This window comes from Myxocyprinus asiaticus, chromosome 13 (genome assembly GCF_019703515.2).
Source record: "Myxocyprinus asiaticus isolate MX2 ecotype Aquarium Trade chromosome 13, UBuf_Myxa_2, whole genome shotgun sequence".
Taxonomy (NCBI): domain Eukaryota; kingdom Metazoa; phylum Chordata; class Actinopteri; order Cypriniformes; family Catostomidae; genus Myxocyprinus; species Myxocyprinus asiaticus.
Window position 1 is genome coordinate 3,856,897 of NC_059356.1, and position 25,321 is coordinate 3,882,217.

At 39.4% G+C, this 25,321-nt stretch overlaps 1 protein-coding gene across 19 annotated transcripts in view; it reads left to right on the forward strand.

Annotated features, from left to right (window-relative positions):
* LOC127450331 (gastrula zinc finger protein XlCGF57.1-like) overlaps positions 1–25,321 on the forward strand; it is a 296,850-nt gene that overhangs the window by 42,579 nt on the left and 228,950 nt on the right. For 3 of the 19 annotated variants that reach the window (XM_051714346.1, XM_051714364.1, XM_051714360.1), the window contains exon 1: positions 23,873–24,106. The exons of 13 other annotated variants lie outside the window; for them this stretch is intronic. In XM_051714346.1, the coding sequence (XP_051570306.1) occupies positions 24,025–24,106 (82 nt within the window). In that variant the 5' untranslated portion in view covers positions 23,873–24,024. Of the gene's footprint in view, positions 1–23,872; positions 24,107–25,321 lie in introns of those variants that run through there. 3 more of the 19 variants (XR_007898954.1, XR_007898950.1, XM_051714352.1) reach the window with 3 other exon arrangements.

Genomic DNA, 25,321 nt, shown 5'->3' on the forward strand with positions numbered 1-25,321 from the left:
TGCATAAGCTACTTTTGTGTGGAAACAGTATCGAGTTTGAACTCCACCCTCATCAATGAGCTGGCCAGAAGTGAACATTTTTAGTAAAAAAAAGTTTGAAATATTGATCTATTTCTTACACATAGCGTTTCACTGCAGAATGCAGAATTAATCCATTGGAGTCGTATGGATTAATTTTATGATGGCTATATGTGCTTTTGGAGCTTAAAATTTTTTTGCTCCTGATCAGAGCAACCATACTCGCATATGCGCATGATCCGTGAGACACGCGTGAGCGCAAAAGCGCCAATAAACCTCTGAACACACAGCAAATCAGACACATGCGTCAACGGTTTTTCTTTCGACTGTTCCTCAATAGAATCGTGTGCTTTTTGAAATGCACATCTTTGTGTCTATTGGCATTTCTTGTCATGTGTCACACTGAGATGTCTTAAAAGTCGCCCACCATAGCAGCAGGTAGATGAGCAAAATTACCCGCCGCTGTGCATGAAACACCAGCATTTGGCGGATGGTAGGTGCTTATTTCATACCCTGTTCAAAATCCTGCTAAAAAAAAAGGTGAAAGGTGTTCACCCTTTTGGCGCGCCTTCGAGCTATCACTTATGACCTCCTGAGGGCTTGTCTATAAGCAACACCCTCTGGTCAGCAGGATTCTGCAAGGTATGAGACGGCTAAGAGCCTTTTTTGTCCCGCTACCATCCCGGTCTGGGACTTAGCATTTGTGTTAAACACACTTGCAGGTTCCCTGTTTGAGCCATTTGAGGCTGTAAGCTTATGCATACTCTTTTGGGAGACTGTGCTGCTACTTGCTTTGGCATCAGTCAAGTGTATTGGGTACCTTCAGGCCCTTCAGTGTAGAGTTTGGACCAGATTTGTCTAAGGCCAGAACAGTTGCCGGAACAACTTTTACGGGATTCTTTCCAGGATCCCTGTGTGAAAGGGGCTTCAGTGTTGCCTTCTGCCAGCCAATCAGAACCTTTATCACTGTGTGGGTTGTACAGATGGTTTGACCACTATTTCGCTATTGTCTGTGTGCCAAACATTACCCCTCCTTATGCCTTAGGTTACAGAGCCCCCTTGGCTAACCGTTTAGACTATTCTGTTGTCAAAGTCAGTGCAGCCTGTCTGTCGCCACCATTTCCCAACCCACACCCCCATGCTAATGGTACAGCCCACAACACAAAAATAAAAATTGCTTCAAATACATTGTTTTCTTTCAAATATTTAAGTTATCACAGTTGCAATTTCCATTACATTGAAGGTCACTTTTTCATTCATATTTTCCTTTCAGACTTGATTGAAATGAAAGAGGAAAATCAAGTGTCAGTAGAAGTGAAAGAGGAAATTCAAGAATTCAGTGAAGTGGAACAGGAACATCAGTATCAAAATCCTCATCATTTCATAACTGGAGGAACATTTTTTAGCTGTTCACAGACTGAGAAGAATTCATCACAAAACAGTACTCAAGCCAAAAATTCCTTTATCTGCCATGAGTGTGGAAAGAGTTTCACACAGAAAGGAAGTCTTCAGAGACACATAAGAATTCACACTGGAGAGAAACCTTTCACATGTCCTCAATGTGGAAAGAGTTTCACACTGAAAGAATGTCTTAACCACCACATGAGAATTCACACTGGAGAGAAACCTTTTACATGTCCTCAGTGTGGAAAGAGTTTCACAGACAAATTAGGCCTTAAAAGACACATACGATTTCATACTGGAGAGAAGCCTTTTACATGTCCTCAGTGTGGAAAAAGTTTCACACAGAAAGAGGCTCTTCACTGTCACATAAGAATTCACACTGGAGAGAAACCTTTTACATGCCATCAGTGTGGAAAGAGTTTCACGCAGAAACAAAGTCTTCATAGACACATAAAATTGCACACTGGAGAGAAGCCTTTCACATGCCTTCAGTGTGGTAATAGTTTCAGGTCTAAAGGATCCCTTAATCTGCACATGAGAATTCACACTGGAGAGAAACCTTTTACATGCCTTCAGTGTGGAAAGACTTTTAGACGGTCAGACACGCTGAAACATCATGAGATATTGCATACTGGAGAGAAGACATAACACTGCTCTTCATGAGGGAAAAGTTTCCACCAATCAAGGTTTTTAAGAAGTCATAGAAAAGGGCATTGCCTAGAGTTATTGTAGTTAGCAAACTGCAAATGTGTATAATATATATATATATAGACCATTTCAAGACGCGTCTTCTTTTTGTTCCTTGAACATTTCCTGCTAGTTGTGTGTTCCAAATGGGATAAATCTCCCTCTGAAGGGCACTTTGAAGGGAGAACAATCATGATAGTCATGCTGTAAGATCACTTCAAACAGAATTTCCAATAAAAATGACTTCAATCGTGAGTTATGAAGAACCCTTATTTTTGAGCCCAACACCTTTTAGCCTTTCAAAGGCCTCACAGTGGATGGTAAAGTCTTTCAAGGGAATAGGGAACAGGGATGATAACTTCTGAATGGAACACACCCTCATTCAAAACAACAACGGGAAGCGCTTCATTCATAGTGAATGCACGATTTCTAAGCTCTGCAAGTCATTTACTTTTACATTTAGTCATTTAGCAGACACTTTTATCCAGAAGAGACAAGGAAAGTATTTTTATCATAAAAAAAAAGAAATCCTTACCTTGTCCGCAGGTCATGCAGACAGCTTCATTGAACGGCTTCATTGATTATAATAGGAGTGATCCAATATTACCGATCTCTCCGCTAAGAAAATAATTATGGGCATCTAAACTACGATACAAATTAATTGCCTCTCTCGCATAGACACTCAGTATCAACAACACATCTGGACAAGTCACTTCAGGTAAACGTTTGATGTATTTTGAGAAAATATGTTTACTCAGAGTCTTATTCAAAGGATCAGGTAATGATACCGGAAGTGCTTCAGGATCAGTAGTGTTCTAATTCCTTTGTTATTGTTTACATGCTTGAAACGGTCTCTACAGTGGCTATAAAAAGTCACAAGACCCCTATTAAAATGGCAGGTTTTTGTAAAAAGAAGAAACCAAGGTAAATCATGTTAGATCATTTTCCACCTTTAATGTGATCATGCAACCAACAAAATTCAAGTAAAGTACAAAATGGAAACTTTTTGGGAGAATGAAAAAGAAAAGACTGACTTTAACCTGGTTTCTTAAGTGTGCGCACCTCTTAACTAACACTTGGTTAAAGCTGCTTTGTTCATTGTACAGCACCCATTCTTTTTGTCCAGGAGTCTATCAGGTTGGCATCTTAATTTGTAAATTTTATTCCACTCTTCCTTGCAAAAAAGCTCCAGATCTATAAAATTGTGAGGGAATCTCCAGTAAGGTTGCTCTGATACCAAAATGTTTGCTTCGGTATGATACCAGCCCTGGTACCTTGGTGTCGATACTATAAACAACATATAAAAAGCCTCAGATTTTTGATGACATTACACTTAAATGAACAAACAATTAGAAAAATTAGAAAATTACTTAAATGAACTGCGTAAATTCTCACAGATACAAATTATGTTTTCCTTTTAATTTTTTCTGGATTCCATGTTAAAAGTTTTAATTAAATACATACATACATATATATATATATTTTTAAATAATTATAATAATTATATATATATATAAGTAATTTTTTTTTTTTTTTTTTACAAAAAATTGCAATTCTATTTTTGGTAAAATGCTGCACAACAGAGCTTCACATTATTAATGAAAAAAATATGATTGAGAGTTGCATGGCGCCATGCGAGGTTCGGATGTGTGAACGGCGAGCTCTGCGCACTTTGCTAGTTTTAATACTTTTTGTGTCATAATTGAGACAAATTGTGAGATTCGAGCCACCCTGATTCTTATCTGTTCTAGGAAGAATTCAAAATCCTCAGGCTCTGGAAATATTAAAAGACACTTACATGCTCAAGCTGAAGCCACTGAGCAGCAGGCTAAAAGCCAGGGAGTCAGTTTGGATGGTGAAGTGAAGGAAATTCAGCATTAATTGATGAATGTGTCGGCAGTGCTGATGAAGATCGTTGCTGACTAGGAGGATCTTGCTGTAATATGTCGATCGAACAGTGCCATGGAGGCGAAATTCACTGAGATTGTTACAAGAGTGGGGGATGTCGAGAAACGGATCGATTATCTGGAATCATCGGAGAGGGAATTTGGAATTCCAAGGCAGATTTGGAGTGTGTTTGGGAAAAGTTGGAAGACTTGGAGAATCGTAACCGGTGAAACAACATCCAAATTGTTGGAACTCGAAGACGAAGAAGGCCGAGATATGGTGAAATTCCTAGATGGGCTCTTCCGGAGTCTGCTCGACATAACAGGCTATAAGCTGGAAATCGAGCAAGCTCACAGAGTTCCAGCTCGGAGATCTGTGGAGGGAGACAGGCCCCGATCAATTCTGGCCAAATTTCTGAGATCATCCGATAAAGATCTCGTGTTACACGAGGCGAGGAGTAAAGGAAGGCTTTCTTGGAAAAACCACAGCATTTTCTTGTTCCCAGACTTTGCGAATTCGACGAGAGAAACGTGATCGATTCATGGAATGCAAGAAACTCTTACATCAATGGAGGGTCGCTTTTGCACTGATGTTCCCGGCCAAATTGAGAATAGATACTAAGGATGGCCGCATAATATTTACATGCCCACAGCAAGCAATGTCCTTCATAAAGTCAATGGAATGAGTAAGTCATTTTGTGGTACTCTCAATGCAGCCAAGTGAGCCTGGCTCACTGAATATTCACTTGACTGTCTGAGGAAACTGAGCACCTTTTTTGTTTCTTTTTGTGCTGGTTCCGCCTAGCGGTCGGTGTTTGTTTCCTTCGGGACAGTTTGTGGATGAATCTGTACATTCTTTGTGCTTATGCCTCCTAATGGCTGGAGTTTGTTTTGTGGAATATTTCTTGCAGGACATTGGAGTGATTAGGTCATTTGTTGCACTCATGTAACAGCTGAATGAGCCGGTTCACTGAACATTCGTTTGACTACCCGAGGAAACTGAACGGCTTTTATTTTTAAAATCTTTTTTTTAATTTTTTTTTGTGTGTGTATGCTGGTTTCGCTAGCGGCTGGAACTTGTTTTGTGGAGGAACACACCTCCGGGACAGTTATGTGGATGAATCTACATGCTCTTTGTGCTTATGCCTCCTATTGGCTGGCTTGTTTTATAGATTATTTTCTGTTGTGTAATTCTGTCTCACAAAATTTGTATAGAAGCACTGGACTTGAGCAATCCGATGGCAAAGTTGTTGCAGGGGCTCTCGTAGGCATACATGGACTGTTTGAGTTTAGAGAGATGGACACCGGTTGGCGCTGTCTTGCACAGGGTTAATGCACACGTTTTTCTTTTTTCTGGGGGATGTTTGGGGTTTGATTGTTGCACTAATGTTGGAATGTGGTCATTATAATAAAATTTTTATACACAATCTATTTTTTCTAATATGTCAAAATGTCAGATGTTAATATGAGTGGATTCTCATTCCATATGGAGAGAGACAATGGGTTGGGGCACCCCATAAAAAGAAGGAAGGTTATTTCTTTTCTTAAATGTAAGAAATATGATAGTGTTTCTTGAAGAAAAGTATCTTTCCCTGCAGGATGCTGAAAAATTTGGGAAGATATGGGGTGGACATATTTTCTTTAGTGCTGGCTCAAGTAAGAGCAGGGGAGTCATTACATTGATAAGTAAGCATCTACAATTCAAATGTCTCAAACAGATTAAAGATAAATTAGGAAGAGTCTTTATTGTTTTAGCAGAAATTCAGGGGCAAAGGTTGATTTTGGCTAATATTTAAGCACCTAACGTTGATGATAAGGGCTATTTTATAAATCTTGAAGGGATGATGCAAGCCGCTGGCACCCCTCATGATATAATATTGGGAGGAGACTTTAATCTTTTGATGGATTCAGTCCTTGATCATAGTGAAGCAAAAGTGTGTAAGACCCCTAGAGCAACAGTGACGCTTCACAGGATGTGTGAAAATCTTGGTCTTACAGATATTTGGAGACTTTTGTACCCATATATAATTTTTTTTTCATCAGTCCATAAGATTTAATCTAGAATAGATTTTTTTTATTTCTAAGTCCCTCATTTCATCTGTTGTTGATTGCTCAATTGGAAACATCTTAGTCTCAGATCACGCCCTGGTGAGTTTAGAGGTGTTGCCACATACAGAGAAAAATTATTCATATAGTTGCCGCTTTAATGTATCCCTTTTGCAAAATCCTGAATTTCAACAAATGATAAAGGCTGAAATCAGTGTTTATATGGAGACCAACTGGTCCTCACTATTCTCTGTGGGTATGGCTTGGGAGGCACTGAAGGTGGTTCTTAGGGGTCGGATCATCCAGCATGCCTCATTCATCAAAAAATCCAAAGCACGAGAACTCGTGGAGTTGGAAGGGAATATTAAAAGTGTTGAGGCAGAGCTGAAGACTGAATGTCGTCTGATGGCCTCCGAGAATTGACCCAATTGAAATATAGATATAACACTATTTTGTTGCGGAAGGTGGAGTTTTGGCTATTCTGGGCAAGACAGTCATACTTTGAGTCAGGAGACAAAGCAGGAAAACTTCTGGTTAGATATACAAAGAAGAGAGAGTCTTTTTCTACCATTACCTCAGTGAAATCTGCTGGTGGTGACATTTTTACCTCAGCCATTGATATTAATAATGCTTTTAAATAGTTCTATCTTGATCTCTAAAGCTCTACGTCTTCGTCCACTGATGAAGATATTAGAAATTTTGTGGAACAATTAGAACTCCCTAAACTGACGACTGAGCAAAAAAATTCTCTTGATTCTGAGATAAACTTAGAGGAGTTTGATGAGGTAGTTAAGGCCTTACCTACAGGCAAGGCTCCGGGGGCCAGATGGCTTTGCCGCTGAATTTTTTAGATCTTATGCTACAGAACTGGCTCCACTTTTGTTAGAAGTTTATACGGAATCATTAAAGAATGGAAAGCTTCCACCAACCATGACACAAGCCCGGATCAGTCTTATTCTTAAAAAGGACAAAGTTCCAAGCGAGTGTAAATGTTATCGTCTAATTTCCTTGATCCAGCTAGACGTAAAATTATTTTACAAAATTTTGCCTAACTGATTAAGTTATGACATCTCTTATACATATAGATCAGGTGGGGTTTATTCGGGGCCATAACTCTTCTGATAACATTAGGCATTTCATCAATATTATGTGGTCAGTGGCGAATGATCAGACTCCGGTCACTGCCATCTCACTTGACGCCGAAAAGACGTTTGATATGGTAGAATGGGATTGTCTTTTTAAGATTTTTGAAATAAACGGCTTTGGGAATACTTTTATTGGATGGATAGCGTTTTTATTGGTAGCGGCGTTACAAACAAATGGATTAAATTCAGATTATTTCACTATCGATAGGGACACCCGGCAGGGTTGCCCTCTTTCCCCATTATTGTTCTGTCTTGCCTTGGAACCAGTTGCAGCTGTGATAAGAAAGGAAGATGATTTTCCAGGGGTGGTGGCGGGAGGTATGGCGCATAAGATTTTGCTTTATGCAGATGATATTTTATTATTTGTTTTATTACTCCGACCCCACTGGATCTATGCTTTGCCTCCACAGAATTATTAATTCCTATTCTAAGTTATCAGGATACAGAGTCAGCTGGTCTAAATCCGAAGCTTTGGCTCTGACAGCGCTGCCCAGCGACGGCTTTTCGGCCGGGCGTCTTCCAGTGGCCCAAACAGGGCATTAAGTATTTGGGCATTTTATTGCCAGCAAATTTGTGTGATTTATTTAGAGTTAATTTTGACCCCTTAATAAAAAGGTTTTCGAGCGATGTGGGCAGGTGGGCTTCATTACATTTATCTATGATTGGGAAGGTTAATGTTATTAAAATGAATTGTATTCCAAAATTCAACTACCTGCTACAGTCTCTCCCTGTCGATGTCCCCCTCTCTTATTTCAAGCAATTTCATAGCATAGCGAAGTCCTTCATTTGGAATGGTAAGCATCCCAGATTACAATTCAATAAGTTACATAAGCCGATTGACAAATGTGGGCTAGGCCTACCCAAGATTTTGTTTTATTATTATGCATTCGGTCTCAGACATTTGGCTCATCGCATTTGCACTCTGTATGGACAAAAGTGTCCAGAGTGTATAATTCAGATATTTATTTAAATGTTGCCTTGAGCATATGGCTGAACCCAAAATTATGTATTAATAAGTCCCCTTTCTGCTGGTCAGTGTGTATTGTGAGGGGGGTTGCTACACTCAGTGACCTATATGAGAGTGTAATGTTGAGATCCTTTGAAAATTTGGTTGAACATTTTGGGATTCCCAGATCTTAGGTATTTACAGCTGCGCCACCTGCTCTGTACTACAGTGCATCCGGAAAGTATTCACAGCGCTTTTTCCACATTTTGTTATGTTACAGCCTTATTCCAAAATGGATTAAATTCATTATTTTCCTCAAAATTCTACAAACAATACCCCATAATGACAACATGAAAGAAGTTTGTTTGAAATCTTTGAAAATTTATTAAAAATGAAAAAGAATTACATGTACATAAGTATTCACAGCCTTTGCCATGACACTCAAAATTGAGCTCAGGTGCATCCTGTTTCCACTGATCATCCTTGAGATGTTTCTACAACTTGATTGGAGTCCACCTGTGGTAAATTCAGTTGATTGGACATGATTTGGAAAGGCACACACCTGTCTATATAAGGTCCCACAGTTAACAGTGCATGTCAGAGCACAAACCAAGCCATGAAGTCCAAGGAATTGTCTGTAGACCTCCGAGACAGGATTGTATCGAGGCACAGATCTGGGGAAGGGTACAGAAAAATTTCTACAGCATTGAAGGTCCCAATGAGCACAGTGGCCTCCATCATCCGTAAATGGAAGAAGTTTGGAACCACCAGGACTCTTCCTAGAGCTGGCCGCCCGGCCAAACTGAGTGATCGGGGGAGAAGGGCCTTAGTCAGGGAGGTGACCAAGAACCCAATGGTCACTCTGACAGAGCTCCAGTGTTTCTCTGTGGAGAGAGGAGAACCTTCCAGAAGAACAACCATCTCTGCAGCACTCCACCAATCAGGCCTGTATGGTAGAGTGGCCAGACGGAAGCCACTCCTCAGTAAAAGGCACATGACAGTCCCCCTGGAGTTTGCCAAAAGGCACCTGAAGGACTCTCAGACCATGAGAAACAAAATTCTCTGGTCTGATGAAACAAAGATTGAACTCTTTGGCCTGAATGGCAAGTGTCATGTCTGGAGGAAACCAGGCACTGCTCAACACCTGGCCAATACCATCCTTACAGTGAAGCATGGTGGTGGCAGCATCATGCTGTGGGGATGTTTTTCAGTGGCAGGAACTGGGAGACTAGTCAGGATCGAGGGAAAGATGAATGTAGCAATGTTCAGAGACATCCTTGATGAAAACCTGCTCCAGAGCGCTCTGGACCTCAGACTGGGGCGAAGGTTCATCTTCCAACAGGACAACGACCCTAAGCACACAGCCAAGATAACAAAGGAGTGGCTACAGGACAACTCTGTGAATTTCCTTGAGTGGCCTAGCCAGAGCCCAGACTTGAACCCAATTGAACATCTCTGGAGAGATCTGAAAATGGCTGTGCACTGACGGTCCCCATCCAACCTGATGGAGCTTGAGAGGTCCTGCAAAGAAGAATGGGAGAAACTGCCCAAAAATAGGTGTGCCAAGCTTGTAGCATCATACTCAAAAAGACTTGAGGCTGTAATTGGTGCCAAAGGTGCTTCAACAAATTATTGAGCAAAGGCTGTGAATACTTATGTACATGTGATTTTATTTAATTTTTTTTTTTTAAATACATTTTCAAAGATTTCAAACAAACTTCTTTCACGTTGTCATTATGAGGTATTGTTTGTAGAATTTTGAGGAAAATAATGAATTTAATCCATTTTTGAATAAGGCTGAAACATAACAAAATGTGGAAAAAGTGAAGCGCTGTGAATACTTTCCGGATGCACTGTATATTTGGGAGTAGCATACACCCTCCTAAAGTGGCAGACACTCTGGGAGTGGTGATTACTGCTTTTTGAAAAGGTCATGATGTGCATGTGTGCATGTGTATGTGTGAAGCCGATGACAGCGGCATCTCTTGTTCATTCTGTAGCGTGCAGCGCATGTGACTGTGTATTATTTAATTAAATTACATCCTTCTGCTGTTTAATGATCACACTTGGCCATATCCAGAGGGTTTTTATTTCATTTTCAAATTGTCATTGATTTCATTGCAAAACTGTCATGTCTTATAACACTTTGCTAATGGCAGCATACTGCAATATGGTACCGAAGTCAGCAACAAGATGATATCTTACCGTTTAAATTTTTTTTAAATCTCCAGTACATAGCCTTCTTAAAGGGATAGTTCACGCAAAAATGAAAATTCTCTCATTATTTACTCACCCTTATGATATCCCAGGTGTTGATGACTTTCTTTCTTCACCAGAACACATTTGAAGAAAAACAGAAAAATATCTTAGCTCAGCAGGTCCTTAAAATGCAAGTGAATGGAGATTTCTCTTTTGAAGCTCCAAAAATCACAGAATAAAATAAATTGTAAGCAATGTTACACACGATGAAAGCCTTTACTATTCAGTGATGTGGTTCTGTTGAGGAGTTCCTCCCTGAGTGTAAAAGAAAAGACATCAATCACAGAGAAACTGTATTTCAACAGTGGGTCATTTAAAGTCAAGTGTTATGAAAGTAAACTTTAGAATTACATGAATAACAGGTTATCCTATTTTAACTCCATCCTATGTCAAACATAATCTTGTGATAATTGGCATTACAATACAATACAATACTCTAAACGAATACCACTGTGTTCTGTATATTTGAGCCTCTTTGGGGTGGATTTACTGCAAAGGCTGTCCCTAAAATGTAAATTGCAGCCTAAAAGTTATAATGCAAAAAAAATAAAATAATTATGAAGCACATAAAATGGTTAAGACACTGCACGTCTCTCTGAAATAAATATATATGCTAAATTGACATTATTAAACCATATTATTAAACAGTACTACTACTAATCACCATCATAATGTTAATATTTAAGCATTTAGTTAAAATCCAAGACACCAACTATTTCTCAGCACAATTTATAGGTACAGCAGATGATAATGTATTTAAATATATGTTATATTGTTGTGTGACGTTACGTACAATTGTAATATAATACAAATAATTTGAGACGTCTACCATTGCAATGCTCGTTTGGACCTCTGTGGTGAACTTTTGTGCAGAAAATGTTACAGGGATTGTTCCTTAAATTAAAACAGGTGTGGCCTCTCCATATGGGCAGGTAGGGCAGAGCCCCACCTAAATATTCATCCCTTTGAAAACACAGATCCATACTATAAACTGCTAATAATGTAATTTGCTTACATGTAATGTGTTCAAAATGCTGACATATGTATTTAAAGCAGGCCTAGGATATGTTTTTATTCTATTTTTAAGTCGTAATGTAGCTGGAACCTCCGTTACACTGTGTTTGATAAAGATAAACAAGCATTTGGAGCAGAGAATCTACTGCCCTCCCGGTCCTCATTTTTCCAATTGAAATTTGTGGTCAAATATGGTTTTATGGGAATCTATACCAGTCATGCCTGCCCACCAACAAGTCAAGACATTTTTATTTGTAATTAAATGAAATCACAACACACATCGTTTCAAACAGCTTTACAGAAAATCATGCTTTAACAGAAAATTAAGCTGTAATATCTGTAGTCTTAGTCAGGAGAATTAAGTCATAAAATAATTAAATATGTAAATCATATTTTTTTAGACCCCCAGTGAGCAAGCCAAGGGCGACTGTGGCAAGGAACACAAAATTTCATCAGATGTTGGTGAATGGAGAAGAATAACCTTGGGGGGGGGAAACCAGTCTCACTGTGGGGAACAGTTCCCCTCTAGCTAAACAGCGTGAATATAATGCCAATATTAGTTATTTATGTGCAGTGCAAGTCATGGTTTAAAATTAATAAACTAAGTAAGTGTTAAGGGCCAGTGTTTAAACAAGATTTTGTACGAACTGTAAGATTAATAACCGCCTTTGAAGTTCATCCTGGATTAACTGCAGAAGTTCACATAGGGCGTTTTCACACCTAGTTCGTTTGACCACTCCAAACGCTCTCAGAGCGGTATAACGTGTATATGTGAACAACCCAAGTGGTCTCAGACCCCCCTTAAAAGGACCCATCAGACCACCTCAGGAGCGAATATAGATATACCATGATTACCATGATGTGTTTTTGTGTCTCATTCCATTCTTGTTGTATTGTTTGAGCACCTAAAATGAACGGACTGGCCGCATTCAGAGCAGCGCGTTAAGATGAACCACTTTAAAGTGCTCTGATGGGCGTACCATCTACGGGGGTTCCCGCCAAAATCCCATGAAAATACAAGCGAGAATTTGTATAGTTTCACTTTAATTTTATTTGCGCAATGGCAAATGTTCTTGGCTCATACACACAATGTAAATGACACACATGAGACACTTGCTTGTTCCATTACTCTCGAGATAAAGAAACATATTTTCAAATGCACATAGAATTTCAAATGTTTTCCTTCATGCAAAATAAGGGCTTGTAGGTTTTATCGGAGATAAACGTGAGAGAGTGAAGAATTTAGGACAGAAATGCAGTATACATTATTACTATTGCATAATGTAATATAATTGGGGTGTTGTCTGGGTTTCATAAATGAAATAACATATAAAATATTTCTTTTTATGTAATTCTATCCCTGTGCAATAATTTTTTATGAAATTTCAATATTTTTTAAAGCCTTAAAAGTAATAATATAGCCCCATTTTATTATATGATTTCAAGTTAAATATCAATTAATTACTGCTTAAGGTGTAGGCCTATCTGTCATAAGCATACAAGAACCTTAAGAAATATGACAATTTGTATGACAAATTGATTTATGAAAAATTATTGTCAGCCAAATTTCATAATCGTGACAGCCCTAGCTGCAATGGGGTCTGAGTTCTTAAGGAGCTGTGGTGTGAACAACAAAGGGTCTGAGATCATATTAATGTGAAGAGAACCAAAAAGAAACTGGGTCTTCTTTTAAGTCTACTTACATTTTTAACACCAAAAGCACTGAGGTCATTTGCGGCTGGTTCCCTTTCTGGTTCACTTTAACCGAACTGGGTTTACTTAAAACGTACTATATGTGAAACCACCCATAGATGCATTGTCCTTTGTTAATTGGCTGATGAAGGGTTTTGTTAGCTATTAATTGGTAGTCTATGTTTTACATTTCAAGAGTGTAGTCCATCAATAGACAAAGGTGATGCAGGCAGAGGTCAGTGAGGTACATCGCAGTTCAACTAGCAGGTCATTTCGGTGAGGTCTATCCTAAGTCCAAGGTTCAGGCAGTGGCATATGAAGTATCCCATGTCTTGGAGATTGTACCACTTCATCCTCTGTGAAGTCCATCGTAGTAGACTGAAGTTATGTCTGTCTGGCAGAGAATGCAGTTAGTCGTCATCACTCAGCGACACGTAGCCATGGAGTCAGATATCAATCAGGAATGGAGGTGGATCTGGCCGGCTCTGGTAACCTTGGGATATGAATCCTGAGGTTGACAGGGAAACAAATAGAATAATATTAGCATAGATGCTATTCAATTTATTGCAGAGTTATAGATTATGAGAAGTGTTTCCGGTTCTGGCAGACCTAACTAAAGCAGCATAACTATGAATTGATGGATAAATAAGGTGTATGCCTGGCTGAATAGATAAGTCTTTAGACTTAAACTGAGAGAGTGTGTCTGAGTCCCGAACAATGTTAGGAAGACTATTCCATGGCTTAGGAGCTAAATAGGAAAAGGATCTACCTCCTTTTGTGGATTTTGATATTCTAGGTACTATTGACGGGCCAGAATTTTGCGATCGTAGTGAACGTGATGGAATATAGCATAATAGAAGGCCACTTAAGTAATGTGGAGCTAGACCATTCAAAGCTTTAAAACAGACATTGATAGCTTTTTAGAATCAGTTAAAGAAAATGCTGTAATTACTGAAGATGAATTCCAGAATGTATGTGATGCAGAAATAACATTAAATTAGATAAAATTAGGAATTGCAAAACTAAAAGAGAACAAATCCCCTGGAAATGATGGGTGGAGGAGTAAATTTTACAAAGCACTTCAGGATGATATCTCTGAATTTTTCCTTCCTACTACGATGACACGAGGATTGATAACTATAATTCTGAAACCAAACGAAGACCCCTTATTATTAAACAAATGGAGACCAATAACCTTAATTAATAATGATGCAAAATTATTAAATCTAAATCAAATCACTTTTATTGTCACACAACCATATACACAAGTGCAATAGTGTGTGAAGTTCTTGGGTGCAGTTCTGAGCAACATAGCAGTCGTGACAGTGATGAGACATATACCAATTTACAATAAACATCAGATTAACACAACACAATTTAAAATCTAATATACACATAATTACACACAATATACAAATAATAACATACAATGTATAGTATACAATACACACAATATAGAATACACATTATGCAATGACAAATAGTATATATAGTATATAAAAATGTACAGTAGGTTGTATTGTACTGTGTTGACATTCAGGCTGTCGGTTGATAGTCAGTTGCCAGTGTGTTGTTAAGAGAGAATATAATTTATGACAGTCCAGTGTAAGATAATAAGATTAATAAAGTGCAGTGCTGATGTATTTTGATCGTGAGAGATCAAGAGTTCAAAAGTCTGATTGCTTGGGGGAAGAAGCTGTCATGAAGTCAGCTGGTGTGGGTCCTGATGCTGCGATACCGCCTGCCTGATGGTAGCAGTGAGAGCAGCTCATGGCTCGGGTGGCTGGAGTCTCTGATGATCCTCCGAGCTTTTTTCACACACCGCCTGGTATATATGTCCTGGAGGGAGGGAAGCTCACCTCCGATGATGTGTCTGGCAGTTCACACCACCCTTTGCAGGGCTTTGCGGTTGTGGGCGGTGCTATTGCCGTACTAGGCGGAGATGTAGCCAGTCAGGATGCTCTCTACAGTGCTGGTGTAGAACTGTGTGAGGATGTGGCGGTTCATTCCAAACTTCCTCAGCCGTCTCAGGAAGAAGAGGCGCTGATGAGCCTTCTTCACAATGGCCTCGGTGTGGACAGACCATGTGAGTTCTTCAGTTCACTCTGGGGAGATCTCAAACATGTGGTTCATGCAAGACGACCAAAGACTTTGCATGACCTGGAGGCATTTTGCCAAGACGAATAGGCAGCTATACCACCTGCAAGAATTTGGGGCCTCATAGACAACTATTACAAAAGACTGCACGCTGTCATTGATGCTAAAGGGGGCACTACACAGTATTAAGAACTAAGGGTATGCAGACTTTTGAACAGGAGTCAATTCATTATTTTCTTTGTTGCCATGTTTTGTTTTATGATTGTGCCATTCTGTTATAACCTACAGTTGAATATGAATCCCATAAGAAATAAAAGAAATGTGTTTTGCCTGCTCACTCATGTTTTCTTTAAAAATGGTACATATATTACCAATTCTCCAAGGGTATGCAATCTTTTGAGAACAATTGTATATATGTGATATTTCTGTTAAGAATCAAGTCCCCCACATTGGTATTAAAATATGTAAAGACCAGAAAGAGCATGCTAATCAAATTTTTTTTCCAATTCTAGAAAATAATGGAAAAAAGTTTAACTTGTGGTTAATGAGGGACCTATCACTGTATGGCCGTGTACTTACACTATATTGCCAAAAGTATTCGCTCACCCATCCAAATAATTGAATTCAGGTGTTCCAATCACTTCCATGGCCACAGGTGTATAAAATGAAGCACCTAGGCATGCAGACTGCTTCTACAAACATTTGTGAAAGAATGGGCTGCTCTCAGGAGCTCAGTGAATTCCAACGTGGTACTGCGATAGGATGCCACCTGTGCAACAAGTCCAGTCGTGAAATTTCCTCGCTACTAAATATTCCACAGTCAACTGTCAGTGGTATTATAACAAAGTGGAAGTGATTGGGAATGACAGCAACTCAGCCACGAAGTGGTAGGCCACGTAAAATGACAGAGCAGGGTCAGCGGATGCTGAGGCGCATAGTGCGCAGAGGTTGCCAACTTTCTGCAGAGTCAATCGCTACAGACCTCCAAAGTTCATGTGGCCTTCAGATTAGCTCAAGAACAGTGCGTAGAGAGCTTCATGGAATGGGTTTCCATGGCCGAGCAGCTGCATCCAAGCCATACATCACCAAGTGCAATGCAAAGCGTCCGATGCAGTGGTGTAAAGCACGCCACCACTGGACTCTAGAGCAGTGGAGACACGTTCTCTGGAGTGACGAATCACGCTTCTCCATCTGGCAATCTGATGGACGAGTCTGGGTTTGGCGGTTGCCAGGAGAACGGTACTTGTCTGACTGCATTGTGCCAACTGTGAAGTTTGGTGGGGTTGTTTTTCAGGAGCTGGGCTTGGCCCCTTAGTTCCAGTGAAAGGAACTCTGAATGCTTCAGCATACCAAGAGATTTTGGACAATTCCATGCTCCCAACTTTGTGGGAACAGTTTGGGGATGGCCCCTTCCTGTTCCAACATGACTGCGCACCAGTGCACAAAGCAAGGTCCATAAAGACATGGATGAGCGAGTTTGGTGTGGAAGAACTTGACTGGCTTGCACAGAGTCCTGACCTCAACCTGATATAGCACCTTTGGGATGAATTAGAGCGAAGACTGCGAGCCAGGCCTTCTCGTCCAACATCAGTGTCTGACCTCACAAATGCGCTTCTGGAAGAATGGTCAAAAATTCCCATAAAAACACTCCTAAACCTTGTGGAAAGCCTTCCCAGAAGAGTTGAAGCTGTTATAGCTGCAAAGGGTGGGCCGACGTCATATTAAACCCTATGGATTAAGAATGGGATGTCACTTAAGTTCATATGCGTCTAAAGGCAGATGAGCGAATACTTTTGGCAATATAGTGTATCTCTAAATCTGAAGGGTTGTCAAGATTGGTGTGTGCTTCCCTAGGCCGAGATGTTCCTCCCTCAGTTATTATAAATGTTGACTCCAAGCTTTTTAATTTTATATGGAGGAATAAACCTCATTATTTTAAAATAGGGATCATTTGTAATATTTGTAATATAGGAAAAGGAGGTCTAAGTGCCTTGGACTACCAGACAATAGAATTTTAAGATAAAATGGATACAAAATTATCTAAAGAAAAAGGATTCTATGTAGAACATTTTCCCAAATGTAATCTTTCAACAGGTTGATGAATCTACCAGTGAAACTTGCAAACTTTTATATACAGGTGCTTCTTATGTGGACCCTTACATACAAACATAATTTCTCACCTCATAAATACATAATCTGGAATAATAGGGATATAAAGTATAATAATAAAAAAATTCTAAAGGATTGGTTTGAAGATCACAATATGGGTTAAAAAGTTAATTAATTAGAATAGAGTGTTTTTTAACTGTTTTGGTAATTCTATCTTGAAAAAGTAATAAGATCCATCCTTGGAGGGGTGAGGTCACTGTTTAGAGATTGCTCAGACCTTTCAATGTACAAAAAAAACAAAAACAAATGTCATATCCTTTATTCATTTGGAAGGTGTTGATATTAGAAAATGTAGTAATCATATATTAGATCTAGTTGCTGAAGTAATAGTACCCCCGCTTCGTGTTATCTAGTGGAATATCAATGTAGAGTGTATTAATTGGAAAAACGTATGGACTCAATGTACCAAATACTTTATGTAGGGCTTTACTGGTTGTTTAGATCAGTGTTACTATCAGAAATAATTAATAATTATTTCTTTAGTTATTAATTAATATTTAAATTAATTAATTGAATCTAACTCATTAAAACCTCATATGGGGCTCCAGTAAATGTAGTGTGCTACGTTTAGGAGCAAGTTTGTTTATTAGCAATAATTAATAATTATCAAAGATAATTATTAATTATTAAAATCAATAGAACATTGATGAGAATCAATGTTAGCTTTTTTAATCCTTCAAATCAACAATTATCAAAGATAATCGTTAATTGTTAACATCGATGAAACATTAATTAAAATTAACACTAGCTTATTGATCATTCAAATTCAATCAAAGATAATTATCAATTATCAAAAATCAGTAGAATATTAATAAGGATTAACATTGACGGGGCACCACCCTGGAATCAGGGACTAATAACCAAATAGTAAAACAGTCTCAATATTAGATTGTTTTCTTAGGAAAATCGACATCCGAAGAATATCGATTTTTGGGAAAAAAAAAACAATGAATGAAGGTTTGAATCCGAGCACTGACATCCCGTCAGCACGACACAGGTGTATGCAAAACAAACCAAAACACTTCTCTTTGTAATATAAACAAGGTTTATTTATGCAGTAATAACAATTAATAATTAATACAGTGCAGTCAATAAACTTCTGACTTACAACTACAAACTAAACAGTGATATGATTAGATATGGAAATAAAATAATCCTATAACACATAAGGTGTGTGTGTGTTGTGTGTGTGTGTGTGTGTGTGTGTGTGTGTGTGTGTGTGTGTGTGTGTAAGGAGGGACGCGCACAAAATGGCGGACGTGACTCTCGAGAGTATGTCACGCGAGACTTCCGGCCAGGGAATATGACCGCGAATGGGGACGGAGAGAAACCAGTCAATGGTGTCTACCAAAGCTGGGCTTTAGCATTTAAGCTATCTACGAGCCAAAAATGTGTGCCAGAATGTTTGTGAGGAGTCGCGTGAGTGTGTGTGTGGTTAGTACGAGAGAGAGAGAGAAGTGACGGCCCTAAAGCCGATTTCACGATCGTGGGAGAGAAAACAGCTGTTAGTTCATCGCTCAGAGAAGCGGTGGACGGCTTGTAAACAGTCCTGCGTTATTTGACTCTTTAATGGATGAACTCAGTTGCTGTCTCACCCGCGATGGCAAAATTGCACAACAGTCCAATTTGGTTGGACCACAATACAGCAAAACAAATTCGTAATAATTAATACCCTGAATATTAATAATGAGCGGACATGGCGGTCCGTAAACTGTACAAGCAAAAAAACCTTGATACACAAGAATAACACACTATAATATTCTATCTCTGCCCAGACGTAAACCTCTTACTTGAATCGCATGAGGACACAGGTAGAATGTGTTTTCCTCCGTCCTTTAACTCTGACCCGGTTCCTTGAGGCTCGTGTGATGACGGGAGACCGTTTCCTCGCTCTGTCGGCGGGCGGTATGGCTGTTGATTCTCGGCGGGCTGGCGGAGAACTCAGAAATGTCGACTTGATTGAAGATGGAAGAGAAATCTTTAATCTCTTCACTTCTGCAGGCAAATGGATGAAAATGCGGATTGCTCAGTGGTCTCCTTCGGATCCGTTAGAGTGTTTGGTTGAACACAGAGTAATCTCAACTCGTCCAGCGAGATGGAGATTGTATGGCCACAGTTTCAAGTCGGATGTTACTTCCTTGTGCCACGAGGTTGCACATGAGAGCAACGATGAGCTGCGTCTACACACTGCAAGCAAAGTTGCTGGAAGCAAATCCCGAAAGCATTTCAGAGGTATTTCAACTCCTGATGATGTCATGGTTTGAGGTGCGTTCTGTTGTGTGCCTCATCCAATGGGAGTTGAGAGTTCGATCCTTTAATGAGCAAGGCTTCATGGGATTTGTAGTCTTTTTTGGACTCCCTTTGTTTGATTTTGGCGCGATTTTTATCAGTATAATTTACGACTTGGAATGTGGGGGCTTGAGTTAGGTTTTTACGACTGTGTTAGGCCTGCCTTTGTCTTCTATCTGAATACATGAGGCCCAACATTTATAACTAACAAAACTAAAAAAGTCACATTAAAGATTATTTATAGAATATACCCTGTCAAAGATTACATTATTAAAAGATGTAAAATTGAAATGAATGATAAATGTGCATTCTGTAAAGATGAAATGGAAACATTATCCCATCTGATTTTTTGGATGTGCTATTTTGTAAATTATTATTATTATTTTTTTTTTTTTTTGGAATGATGTCTCTCATTTTGTGTGTAGAAAAACTAATGATACAATTTCCCTTGAAGAAAACAATGTATTACTTAATTTTCACCACTGTAATAAAGATGACAACCTTTCTTTTAGAACACATTTCTTAATTATTTATGGAAGATACTTTATACATAAGACGAAATGGTCGGAAAATAAACCCAACTTCTGTTTATTTCTGATAGAATTGCAGTGTTATCATATGATGATAAAGTTGCGTAAAAATCGTAAAGCACAAAGATTTGGGGGTAAAAGTCTGTATTATATTTGAGCGTGTTTAACATGTTTGCTGTTTCAATAAATGAAAAAAGAAATTAATCTGCCCATAACGTAGTACCAAACCAAAGGTAACTTTAGCATTAATGCACGCTAGCAGCATTGTGAACATGGCGTAACAGTGTGTCTATTGCAAATTCAAGACAAATTGGTCATCAAACAACGTGGTCCTGACAAACCAGACATAGGGTATGTGATAACTAAGACATTGTACTGTATGTATTGTATGACGAAAAATTGTATTTCAGAAAGTCTTGGCCCTTGGTTTCGCTGAACTGAATAAAATGTTATGTTTCCCATACTTTTTCGTTCTTATTTTGCAAGGGGACAAGGGGATGTGTACAGTATGCAAATGAACTACACATCATCACTGCTGTCTGCGATCATGTCTAGAGGGGATCCCTCTCTCGTCAGTCTCGCAAGATTCTTACACGGCGTTAATTTGAAGTCACACAGCAACAACGCGCTCCTAAAAGTCTATTTTAAATTGTCTGTTTTGATGAATCATTTTTGATGACCAATTCAAGCTCTAAAATAAATATTTAACAAATTTGATAACATTCAGATGTACATCTGCTACTGTCAGTCATGAGATTGTTGGTCAGTGGAGAAGTACATCAATCAGTTCTTCTGTTAAGCATCTGACTGTGTGATCTAGTGGTAACTAATTTGCTCCTTGTGTTAGAGGCTCTGGGTTCTAATTCACCTATATGAAACATTTGAATAAAGATTGCATCTGCATCTCAGTGGACGTACATCTTGAGTGGGGACACATTTGTTTGCATTTTTCTTTGCGATTCGACTGGAAAGCAGAACTCGCAGCAACGAGGAGCTCTTGCTGCCCATTCTCGTTTCCCCAAGTACATCACTGCGCACATATGTCGCCATCTTCTTATTACTGTATAATTAATGCATATGATGTTTTTAGAATTAAAAGCAGTTCATGAACATGCCATAATTTTACCCGGATCAAACCTTCCACTCAAGTCGCTGACCTTTATCATGACCAAATCACTGCGAGAAAATCAACTTTATATTAATTTTATTTAGTATTATATAGTATTAAAGAAAAATATTAAGAGATGAGACAGGTAACAGGATGGTGAAAACTGGGTCAAAAGGCAGATTTGAACCCATGCCATCCGCATGAAAAAACACATCCATACAGACTGAGCCATTGCGGCAACTCATAAAGATTCAGTTGTCTTTAATTTCTTTGTTTCCACCAGACTATTTGAGTGCAAGTAGCTGCACTGTGTGTAGTGTAAATAATCATAATAATAATGTTATATTATTGATATTATTTACGTTTTTAATGCTCTCTGTCATTAATACGCTGAGGCGAGCAGAAAAAGCACCATAGCATCAAAACAGAATGCACATGCCTGAGATTGATGAGGGAGGGATCCCTTCTAGAAACAATCAGGGTTTCTTCCTCGAGTTACTTCAGCATTTAATGTCAGTGGTCAAAACAGCTTTCTGTGCTTTACCGCCACCTGTTGTGCTGGTTCTGGTTTTACCACCAGTGTTGCCAAACTCCTCCATCTGAAAATCTCCAGAACCACCCTCAAAAGCCTCAGTTTGTCACAAAGTGTCACCAAATAGGAAAACACACTATATATAGGCCTATATGTGTGTATATTATTAAAAGCATATAAAAGGGGCATTAAACAAGTTCATCGGTAAAGTGAGGGCCAATTACAACAATTTATGGGCCTGTGTAATTTGATGGCAGTAGCTTCTTTAAAAAAGTCATATTCATGAATGGAGCAGAGGAATCCTGCAACACTTGCAGTGATAAACTTTATTGGACTTGAAAATAAATAACACAAACCAATGCGTTTCAGCACGTAGGCCTTCAGGGTCGTAGGCCATCATCAGGGTCATAGGTCTTCATCAGGGTCATAGGTCTTCATCAGGGTCATAGGCCTTCATCAGGGTCATAGGTCTTCATCAGGGTCATAGGCCTTCATCAGGGTCAGAGGCCATCATCAGGGTCATAGGTCTTCATCAGGGTCAGAGGCCTTCATCAGGGTCAGAGGCCTTCATCAGGGTCAGAGGCCATCATCAGGGTCAGAGGTCTTCATCAGGGTCAGAGGCCTTCATCAGGGTCAGAGGCCATCATCAGGGTCATAGGTCTTCATCAGGGTCATAGGCCTTCATCAGGGTCAGAGGCCATCATCAGGGTCAGAGGCCATCATCAGGTTCATAGGTCTTCATCAGGGTCAGAGGCCTTCATCAGGGTCAGAGGCCATCATCAGGGTCATAGGTCTTCATCAGGGTCAGAGGCCTTCATCAGGGTCATAGGCCATCATCAGGGTCAGAGGTCTTCATCAGGGTCGTATGCCATCATCAGGGTCATAGGTCTTCATCAGGGTCAGAGGCCTTCATCAGGGTCATAGGCCATCATCAGGGTCAGAGGCCATCATCAGGTTCATAGGTCTTCATCAGGGTCAGAGGCCTTCATCAGGGTCAGAGGCCATCATCAGGGTCATAGGTCTTCATCAGGGTCAGAGGCCTTCATCAGGGTCATAGGCCATCATCAGGGTCAGAGGTCTTCATCAGGGTCGTAGGCCATCATCAGGGTCATAGGTCTTCATCAGGGTCAGAGGCCTTCATCAGGGTCATAGGCCATCATCAGGGTCAGAGGCCTTCATCAGGGTCATAGGCCATCATCAGGGTCAGAGGTCTTCATCAGGGTCGTAGGCCATCATCAGGGTCCTAGGTCTTCATCAGGGTCAGAGGCCTTCATCAGGGTCGTAGGCCTTCATCAGGTTCGTAGGCCATCATCAGGGTCGTAGGCCTTCATCAGGTTCGTAGGCCATCATCAGGGTCGTAGGCCTTCATCAGGGTCGTAGGCCATCATCAGTGTCAGAGGCCTTCATCAGGGTCGTAGGCCATCATCAGGGTCATAGGCTTTCATCAGGGTCAGAGGCCTTCAACAGGGTCGTAGGCCATCATCAGGGTCATAGGCCTTCATCAGGTCGTAGGTCTTCATCAGAGTCAGAGGCCTTCATCAGGTTCCTATGCCTATGGGCCGAAACACATTGGTTTGTGTAATTTATTTTAAAGTCCAATACAGTTTATCACTGCAAGTGTTGCTGGATTTCTCTGCTCCATTCCTGTTGTTTCTATCCATGCACCTTGTGAGTGGGAAAAGTAGTGCCATATCTACTTCTACAATAAATGTCATATTCAAAAAGCAAGAGTAATACATTTCAAAACCTATTTTTAGATTATTTTATGTTGATGTAAAATACTTTTGTGCCTCAGCCTCCTTAAAGAAAATTTGTAGACCTGTGGATACTAATACAATCATGAAGTGACAATCGGATTACTACATATAGTTGTAATGCTATAATCAGAGACTATTAAGCAGACTTTGCTATAATGTACCTTAAATGACGGCGCATTGTGTTGTCCGTTTGTCTCCAGTGTTTAAATGTGTTCTTGCTCTGGTTCATACTGTCAGTAGGTGGCGATAATGCGTTTATAGTTTGTAATCGCCACTGTTAGATACGAAGAAGATGATATTCCGCAGATATTGAGACTACACGTGTGACTTTCATCTGTTTTATTTCTTCAGTGATTTCACAAGTTTGATTTCCAGTGTTTATTTTCGGCGGGAGAATTGTAAAACTCCAGGAAACAAGTGAAATCTGTGTGACACTGTTGTAAAGATGTTTATTAAAGAGGAGAGTGAAGATATGGCTTATCCAGAAGCATGCAGAATTAAAACCGAACACACTGACGAACAAACAGGTTGGTGTTCATTCTTCATTCTTTACATGCAGACAGTTGAACAGATTTGATGACTGTACTTATAAAACAAACCATAAAGGAGGTGAGAAATAACCTCGTTGAAAAAAAAAGAAAGAAACAAAAACGACATTGAAAATGCATACAAGTGGTTGTAACTTTGAATTGCAAACATTTAAAGATACCTTTTAAAGGATAGTTCACCCAAAAATGAAAATTCTCTCATCATTTACTCCAGATGTGTATGACTGACTTTCTTCAGAACACAAATGAAGATTTTTAGAAGAATATTTCATCTCTGTAGGTCCTTATAATGTACAGTGCTTTGAAAAAGTATTTGTCCCCATCCTAATTTCTTCTGTTTTTGTGTATATCTCATACTATATTCTTTCACAAATCTAACATAAAAAAGGCAATCTGAGTAAACACAAAATACAGTTTTTAAATGATAATGTTATTTATTGAAGCAAAAAAGTTCTCCAATACCAACTGTGCCTGTGTGAAAAAATATTTAGGTTACTAAATCCCCAAATCTATGAAACTGCATTCATAATGGGGTTCAGCTGGACTAGACACATAAAAGCTTGATTACTGCCAGCACTGTTCAATCAAATAAACACCTAAATAGAACTTTCAGCAGCATGAAGTTGGCTAAATGTCTCACCCAGTAGCACACTGTGCCAAGGTTGAAAGAAATTCCAGAAATGATGAGGAGAAAGTAGATTGAAGAGTTCTGGGAAGGGTTACAAAGCTATTTCAAAGGATCTGGGACTCCAAAGAACCACAGTGACAGCCATTGTCTCCAAATGGAGAAATCTTGACACTAGGGATGGGCACGAGTACACGGGTACTCAGACGTGGCAGCAATGTGATCACGCATGATGTGACTTTTCACTTTATTCGAAATTCGACAATTACCTGACAACTAAACACAAATGTGTCAAAGGGGGAGCTTATTTTTAATTTTGAGATTGATTACGTTGTGACTTTGAGGGGTGCATTGATTATCAGAGACTTCTCATGGCAAACATACACACCAGGAGCGTGTGGCAGTGTACAGTAGGCGAGTGTTTCAAACAGCTAGACAGAGCGCAGTTAAATGGAACACAATGCAGCATCTTCAAAAGTGAACTTCAACTTAACACATTAAATCGCAATGGTTATGGCATCTCCTGTTATTTGAAAATAAATGGTTCAGACAGTCACTAAAAAAAACTG